The sequence below is a fragment of the Sinocyclocheilus grahami genome, unplaced genomic scaffold (assembly GCF_001515645.1).
Source record: "Sinocyclocheilus grahami isolate Dianchi unplaced genomic scaffold, SAMN03320097.WGS_v1.1 scaffold802.1, whole genome shotgun sequence".
Lineage (NCBI taxonomy): Eukaryota > Metazoa > Chordata > Actinopteri > Cypriniformes > Cyprinidae > Sinocyclocheilus > Sinocyclocheilus grahami.
This window is the reverse complement of record NW_015505981.1, coordinates 727,884-736,844: the sequence shown is the minus strand read 5'-3', so window position 1 is coordinate 736,844 and position 8,961 is coordinate 727,884. Positions and strand designations below refer to the sequence as shown.

The window sequence follows — 8,961 nt, the reverse complement described above, 5'->3', positions numbered from 1 at the left end:
AGAGAGAGAGAGAGCGATGCAGAGCGTGTGCAGAGCAGGGGACGCGAGGGACAATATTAAGAACCGCTGCTTTAGAACATTGATTTTGAAACTTGTGAATCCATTAGAATCATTAGAAAACAGAATCGCGATTCATATATGAATAGAATTTTACGAGCACCTCTAGTTTTCTCTAAAGCAGCGCAGCATGGCCCCGCCCCCTTTGCTGCCTTTTCCCGAGGGCGGGGTTTATCTGGGTTTGTGATGTCACGAACCCAGGAAGTAACTTGTTGTAGTCCCTACCAGCTGTTTTTGTAGGCATTAAACCGCCAGAGTTTTAAAAGACGATATCTCCGTTTGCATTGAACTTTCAGCTCCGTAACTTTGCAGATATTGTTTATGCTCAAACACCAACATTACACACTAACTAACATTAAAAAAGTGAAATCGCAATCAACCACCCCTTTAAAGCTCTTTTGTTGATTATTTAGATTAAACATGCAGCCCTAGTTGAGCATATCTTTACCAAAACCTTTTTCCTCAAGTAAAATTCTTCCAAGTAGAACAAATGTTTTTCTTGTCTTTATGCTGCAGGTGCTGTGAAGTATCTGGAATGCTCCGCTCTGACTCAGCGCGGTCTAAAGACTGTATTTGACGAGGCCATCCGCGCCGTCCTCTGCCCTCCGCCCGTCAAAAAACGCGGCAAGCGCTGCACTCTCTTCTGAGTAAACGCCACAACAATTCCTGGCACTCCACACAAAGCTACAATATTTTTAATCAGCCTCTTGGAAAATATATTGTACTACTCTCACAGGTTCGGTGACAGCCGTCCATCAAGTTCTAATGCACATTACATGAATATGAATCCAGTCGGAGGGAAACCTTGTGGTAGATGGCGTTTGTTTTTTCGCGGCCTCACACGCCCAGAGACGTAATATTCCATTTCAAATCGCTTATAAGAGAAGTTTTAGTGGTACGGTGTAATTGTTGACATACTGTATTTCTTGGTTTCTTGGTGTTGTAAAGGAAGCGTGTCAAAGAAAGGGGAAAGTGCTGTCTTGTATAAAGCTAACCATTCGGCATTGCAGAATTGCAGATGGCGTTAAAGTCAACATGAAATGACATTCGTGACACATTTTACATTCGCAGTGAGTAAAACAGGATATTCAGTGAAAAAGAAATGTTGCAAATGTTTGGAATGTGAAAAGTGTAGGTTGTCATGGAAGGGTTAACGTTGAAAACACTGTGTTCTCTGAACATTCAAAATATCACATTTTTTTAATGTTTTAAATAAGATTTTTTTCTTGGTTATGCAAACATTACATTACATTTTAGCATTTTGCAAACATTATGGGGATGTTACTTTTGAATGTTCTCTGAACGTTCTGAAACAATAGTTTCAATGTTTCAGAAATAAAATGTTTCGTGAACAATGTATAACGTTTTCTGCTAACGTTATTAAAGACCTGATAACCCTGAATGAACACTGTAATAACGTTACTGGAAGAAAGTTTATTCATAACTTTGCCAGAACGCTCCCTGTTAGCTGGGTATATTGTCATTTGGATGAAAGATTACAAAGATTTGGAATAACGTGCATCGCTGAAGAACTGAAATTGAAATTCACGTTGACTTTAAAGCCTCATGCATTTATGAACACTAGATGTTTTCTTCTTCTCGACTTTTTAACAACTGGGCCATTCCAAACACTGCTGAAGGAAACTGTGAAAGTTGCACATTGTGTCTCTACTTTTATGTTGATACAAACTAATCAATGCAGTTAGTGAATACACTGGTTTTGGATTTCCTTTCTTTTCTAGTTTTTTATGTACGGATAAACCACTGATGAAGGGTTTTATGGTACAGCTCCACGATCTGGAATCTCTGCGCTCTGTCTGAACTAATGTCCATCAGTGGGTGTGTACGAGTGACTTGCATGCCACAACCAGAAGCCTGACTGTGTCTGTAACTGAAGGACATGCATCTTGAACCCTGTTAATACGTGTCTGCATGTGGTGTGAGTGTGGGCGTTTGTCTGTGACATGATTGGCTGTCGGGTGTGCGTCTACATGATCACAATCAGTATCCTGCATCGGTGCTACAGCACGTCCTTTCTCTCACCTGACTTTGTAAATAACTCTCAAAATGGACAAAAAAACATCTTCATAGCTGCCAAAAGACATTTCCATGATGTAAGATAGAATATTTACAAAATGTTTTAGATGAGCAATGCATTAATTAATAAATCTATTCATGTTTTACCCTTACTTTGACTCTCTGCTTTCATTCATTTGAATAAATGACCACAAAAGTACAGTATAATAATGCATATGTCTTGTGGGTTATATTGCAAGTCCTGTAAATGCGAGGAGCAGACCGAAATTTACTATTTGCAATGCTTTTAACATCAAATGTGTCATCTTTTTTTTTTTTGAGTGTACAAAGTTAAACCACAGTGAATTCATTTTTTCATTGTCAGTTGAGGCCTTTTTGTTATTAAAATAAATAGCAATATAGCAAATCTCAGCTGTGTGATCGTTGATATCATTGCATAATGTAAACCATATTATTGCACAGCTCTCTCTATATATAAAGATATATAAGTATATTCAACTTAATCTGCATACAAACAGTGCTCTTACTTAAAGCAAAATAGCAAATCTCAACTGCTTTGATTGTTTATATAGCTGCAAAATGTAAACAACATTATCATCCAGCTCTAATCTGCTAAATGCAATTATAAGGCAAGAAAATAATAAGATCTAAACATTAACATCATGATTTTCTGTAAATCTGCTTTGAAAAAAATTGTATGTGTGAAAAGTGCTATACAAATTAAATTGACATGACTTAGCCTGACTGACTTGATTAAAAGTCCAAAATTTGGTCAGGAAAATCTGGATTTAATCATTACATTGTGCATGAGTGAGTGTGAATCAGGCTTATTATTATTATTATTATTATAAAAAATGAAAACCATTAAAAAAAAACAACATTTTCATTACTTGAAATAAATTTTATTTCATTTTTAAATCATTTATTTAAAATATATTTCAACTTATTCAACTTAAGTTTCTCTTCTCATTTTCTTTTAGTTTAACAAAAATGGGGGAAAAAATAGACATATAGACAAATACTATATAGACAAAAAAACGAAACTAAGTTACTAAAACAACTCAAGTTAAAATGAAAACAGAAATGACAAAATATGAATAAAAATGATAGTAGTATATCAATGATACTAAAATAACAGCGGTGTGAAAGCTGATCTCTACCGGCTGTACATGATACTACAGGGCATAATATCTACTGTATTGTCATAGCAACTAGAGGTGGCTAGAAGCAGAGACCTTCACGCTCTCATATGAGGCCATTAGAGCAACAGCTGTTAAATGCTTCAGTTCAGTTTAATGTCCTGCTCATTATGCATTAAGCTTGTCTAAAGGAACAGTTCACACAAAAATAGAATTTCTGTTATCATTTACTCACACTCAAAATTCCAAAGTGGAATGTCTATATTCCAGGAGATATTCAGCAGAATGTTCACACTGCTCTTTTCCATACAAGGAAAACTCAAAAAAGGAAGCAGATGCTCTGTAATCCAAGCCATACGATAGCTTTGTGTGAAGAACAGATATGAATATGACTTGTTATAAGTTGTAACAGGTAAAAGGCATCCATTCCACCCCATTCACCTGTGCCTGATGATGTTTGTTCTTAGCAAGCCAGAAAACCTCCATCCACGGGCAGGATCACGCCGTTGGTCATGGCGCTCTTATCGCTGAGGAGGAAGAGGATGGAGTTCACCACATCCTCCACTTCTAAACAACACGATAAGAAAGACGCTTACTGCGCTTGTCAAACAGAAACACACTAGAAAAAACCAAAATCACTAGAGACTGCGGTTGTTGACAGACTTGGACATTCTGGGGTTTCATAAGCGTCAAAGTTTCACAATCTGCCACTGATGTCACTAAAACACGCTTACGCAATCTGCGCTAAATCCCAAATGCAGAAAGAGAAGCATACAAGCAAATAACTCTTTTATATTGCATTGGAAAGTGACAGCAACACTGCCAGTGTGAGTAACTGTATGTAAATGTAAACTGACCTCCAGTGAGATTTATTGGCATGTTAGTCTTGATTATTGAAACTTTCCATTGTGTTATGGTGACCTACAGTCAGACACACACTAACCTGCAAACTTCCCCAGAGGGATGCGTGACGTCATGCTTTTGGCTTTTTCTGGGTCACTCCATCCAATCTTTCCCATCTCTGTCATCACTACGGTCGGGTTCACGGAGTTTACTCTGATCTGTTGAGGTCACATTACATAAGACATCAAGTTCAATATACAGAAAACTGGCAAAGATTCGATTTTAGATTTGTCATTTTTAAATCAAATTCTACTTTAACCGTAATAATAATAAAATAATAATAATAATATTATAATTATTATTATTACGGCTAGTTTAAGTTTTCCATATAATAATAATAATAATAATAATGTCAATTTTTAAATAATAATGATAATAATATAATGACATATTTATTATATAATAATTATATATTATATAATAATGGTTATAAAAGCCATATAATAATAATAATTATTATTATTAATATTATTATTGTTAGTTTAAGTTTAGTTTAGATTTACCATATAATAATAATAATAATTAATACTACTATTATTATTTAAAAAAATTCATTAATTTATGGAAAATATGTTTACCAATAACTACAAACCAACATTTGGTCTTAATAATAATAATAAAAAAAATAAAATAAAAAAAGAGTAATTAAAACTGCAACCCTGTTACCTATTTTGGTGTTTTTACTGTTTTTATATTTTAAATATTATTTAAATTTAAAATATATTATTATTCTAATTATTATTATTACATAATGAAGATGATAATAATAATGATAATATATTAATATTAATTACAATAACATTATCATAATCATAACATAAATAATGTTAAACAGAAAATACACCAAACTTGGTAATTAAAACTGCGACCCTGTTATGCACGTTACTGTATATTTTGTTTATTATTATTATTATTATTATTATATAAAGATAACCATCATCATCATCTAAAAAAATCATAACTCATCATGATCATCACATTTCACTTTTCATTAAAAGAGTAACAACTGCGTTCAGGCCAACTTGGAAATCCACATTGTTCATTAATCACATCTAGCTCTCAAGAGTGATATAAAAAATAATACTGCATTGAATATATGTCCTCATGAGGTAGATATCATGAGTTTAATTAATCTGACATTCCTAGAATCTCAAGAATGTCAGGATCTGTACTCTGCTGTCCATTCAATTAGGAAGAGCAACAAGGTCAAAATGAACACACCACCCATCCCATAATTTATGGCGATGCACAAACAACTTTGCCATAAATATGCATTATTATCTGTCAGCAATTACATCCACTTCTTCAAGTAATTACAAAGCACATGTAATCGCCCATGAGACATTTAGCAAACAGATTTATATATTTAAGAGGGTGCTTGTTGATTGGCTTGAAGCCTCCTGGAAAGACCGTTCACCACAATGTACAATTTATTTCCCCAAAGCTGTAAACAACATATAATGAGCTCAGCGTCTGACAGATTTCATAAACATGATCTGACAAAGCTCTGGACTTTAAATCATGATTTAATAAGTAAAGAGGAGAGGTGAACCTGATCCGGCCCTAACTCCAGCGCCATCACTCTGGTCAGCATGTCCAGCGCTCCTTTAGTGGCACCTGCGTAAAACACCTTCAAATGATCATTTCAAAAGTGCACTTCAGTGTAGCATACACAATCTGGATTCAGAATTGGACTTGGTTATCGATTTAAGATCCTTCTCCAGTAACGCAAGGAAACCAGGGCCATTGATGTCAGCGATACTTGATTCTGATTGGTCAGTCTCTGAATATTTTGGTATAATGACCTTTAAAGTGTACACTTGACTCATAATTGATAATCGATCCAGTAACCAATTTTCTCCATAGCTGTCAAAGCTGAATTTTCAGCATCATTACTCCAGTCTTCAGTGTCACATGATCTTCAGAAATCATAATAATATGCTGATTTGGGCTCAGTTATTAATAATGGTTCTTACTTATTATTATCAATGCTGAAAAACATTTTTGCTGTTTAATATTTTATACATTTATTTTATAAATGTCTTTACTGTCACTTTTGATTAATGTGTTCTTGCTGAATTAAAAAAATATATTTATTTCTTACCCCCAGCTTTTGAATGGTAATGTATCATGGTTTCCACAAAAATATGAAGCAGCACAACTTTTTTCAACATTGATAATAATCAGAAATGATTCTTGAGCAGCAATTCAGCATATTAGAGCACTAGTGTAACGCACATGTAAATCAGATTGCAATGTTTAGGACTCATATAAACAGAATTAGAAATTGGATTGGATTCAATCCAACTGATGAAAGCTAGTGTATGCAAACAAAATCGTTCTCCCCAGGCCCAATAAATAGGTCTGGGACAATGTTCCCGGGTTGCATGAATGTAATAGATTTGTGTGTCACTGCACTCACAGTATACGGCGTGATCTTTCAGGGCACACTGTGATGCTTGACTCGAGATGTTCACAATGGATCCTCCACTTCCCCTGGCCTTCATTCCTCTAGCCACGATCTACAATAAATGCACACAACACCATTAAAAGTGTATCTAGCATTTATAAAACTCCTTATGAAATCATCCAGCATAGGTTTGGTCTTCTTACTTGAGCAACATGAAGTGCAGCTTTCACGTTGACGTTGAAAGACCTGCGAAAGCAAACACAAATGCACTCCAACCATTTTAAAACACAAATGATAGTGTGTGAGTGATATTCCAAAGCCCTACATGTCAAACTGATCTGGCGTGACTTCCAGGAAGGGCTGAAGTTTAGCGCAGGCTGCATTGTTCACCAGGAGGTCCACCGGACCGACGTCTTTCAGCGCCTGCTCTGTGGCATCCCAGTCTGACAGGTCCACGCATACCGGCTTAATGGAGGGACACTGGCGATCAAAAGAATTAAAGAGATTGTTCATTGTCACAGTCTGGCTGAATGAGACCTATAAAGCCTAAAGGAGCAGCAGGCTCTCTTGGGATGTGGAAGAATGCTGATGCATGCTGGGAGACAATAGATCCTTAGGGTTTTGTCTCGGGATGAGTTGGACCGTGACCGAGGGGTCATTACCTCCTGCACTAGGTTATCCAGGTCAGCCTTAGTGCGTGTGACAGCCGTGACCTCTGACCCACAGCGTGCCAGAGCCAGTGCCGTGGCCCGTCCGATCCCTAGGAGGCATTGAGGGAAAGTCAACGATCTGGTGTATCATTACACTCAACAAGACTAATTTGCAAAGTTCAAAGCATGCATACTTATTATGCACATGTGATTATGCACTTTTAAAGGAAGAGCTCACAAAAAAATTCAAGACATTTTAAGAATATTATGTACTATATACAATGTGTAAGTAATTTGCCATGACTTTTACTTAACTTTTTTAATTAAAATCAAAATGTTAACCTGGTCATGTATATGCAGTGATATAACTCACTAAACAGTAATTATTATAAATTAAACAAAACCTTATAGGTTTCTTAATCCTCAATACCTCAACATAACAAATTAATAATTTCAGTTTACAACAACTATCGGACTTTATCCACATACATATACAGTAGAATCATGAAAAGCAATATATACAGCAATTTCAGCTGCTGGATTACTTGTATCATTGCAAAATGTAACAATATTATCGGCCAGTTCTAATCTGCAAAATTCAACTATAAGGCATGAAGATCATTCTGACTTTTATTAACACCTCTCAATTTATATTTATTTATTTATTTTTTGCCAAGGAATGAAAAATAAACAAGGTAATTGTGACTTTATTTTTTCTCTCTCTCACAATTGCGAGTTTCTATCTCAAATTCCAACTTTTCTTCTCAGAATTGCAATTTCATATCTGGCAATTTTGAGTTAACATCTCGCAATTCTGACTTAAAAAAAAAAAAAAAAGTCAGCCTTTTTTTATTATTATTTTTAAGTTTCCATAGTACTGTGAAAATCATATATATATATATATATATATACACATACACACACACACACACACATATATATATATATATATATATAGGAGTTCAATGAGTAACTACACTGTTTTGGTTACCACTGCCTTCCACTGTGCGTAAAAAAAAAAAATCCTTTTTCAAAATATCTTCTTTCATGTTATATTTGTTTTAGCCTTAATGTAAAGGAATAATAATAAACAAACAAATAAGTAAATAAATGCATGCATACATAAATAATTTGTTCCCTAATCGGACTTTGCACTTCTCTCATGAACTCTCCAAAATGTGCCTGTCCCTCTCAGTCAGGGGCGGATTTAGTGATTTGGGGGCCCCAGGCAAAATACAGAAATGGGGCCCTATACAATTTCACACATTTACAACCTTGAGGTTTCTTTCACTGTTGCTCGCTGCTGCACGACCATGTCCCAAAATCGTGTCCAATCTTTTAGATTGTTCATGTACATGTTATAAATAAAGGATTTCTTTAATGTTGTAAATCCCTTGTTCACATTTAAACAGGTTTTAATTAGAGTAGGTTGGACACTAGGAGGTGCTTTGAAGTAATTTTCACTATGCAATTGTCTAATTCTAAACTTTAAAATATACATTTATTTGTTATTTTAATTGCACATTTAAATTAAACTGAAGGAAATTATAAATTTACGTGCTTAAGGATTATTTCAACCAAACATGAAGTGTGCCTGTGTGGAAAGTGACTGTGCATGGTCCTTCTTGGGTTTTTCATAAAAATAAAAAAAATAGGCCCTATATAATATGCACTGTTGCTTAGTATTAAAATTATAGCTTCAGATGCATGATATTTGTAGGGCCCTATGAAATCCGTTTTATTTTTCCCAAATTAGCCTAAGTTT

At 34.9% G+C, this 8,961-nt stretch overlaps 1 protein-coding gene and 1 long non-coding RNA gene across 3 annotated transcripts in view; one reads left to right on the top strand and one right to left on the bottom strand.

Annotated features, from left to right (window-relative positions):
- Positions 1-1,140, top strand: part of LOC107562006 (uncharacterized) — a 12,404-nt gene extending 11,264 nt beyond the window's left edge. Inside the window, exon 2 of the long non-coding RNA XR_001605942.1 lies at positions 574-1,140. This is a non-coding gene — a long non-coding RNA (uncharacterized lncRNA). The remainder of the gene's footprint in view (positions 1-573) is intronic.
- A 1,859-nt stretch (positions 1,141-2,999) lies between these two features.
- The window catches only part of dcxr (dicarbonyl/L-xylulose reductase), an 11,356-nt gene continuing 5,394 nt past the window's right edge, over positions 3,000-8,961 (bottom strand). For both annotated transcript variants that reach the window (XM_016246565.1, XM_016246564.1), the window contains 7 exons: positions 7,209-7,306; positions 6,872-7,026; positions 6,750-6,792; positions 6,559-6,658; positions 5,689-5,753; positions 4,177-4,294; positions 3,000-3,800 (listed from right to left, as the gene is read on the bottom strand). In XM_016246565.1, the coding sequence (XP_016102051.1) occupies positions 3,697-3,800; positions 4,177-4,294; positions 5,689-5,753; positions 6,559-6,658; positions 6,750-6,792; positions 6,872-7,026; positions 7,209-7,306 (683 nt within the window). In that variant the 3' untranslated portion in view covers positions 3,000-3,696. The remainder of the gene's footprint in view (positions 3,801-4,176; positions 4,295-5,688; positions 5,754-6,558; positions 6,659-6,749; positions 6,793-6,871; positions 7,027-7,208; positions 7,307-8,961) is intronic.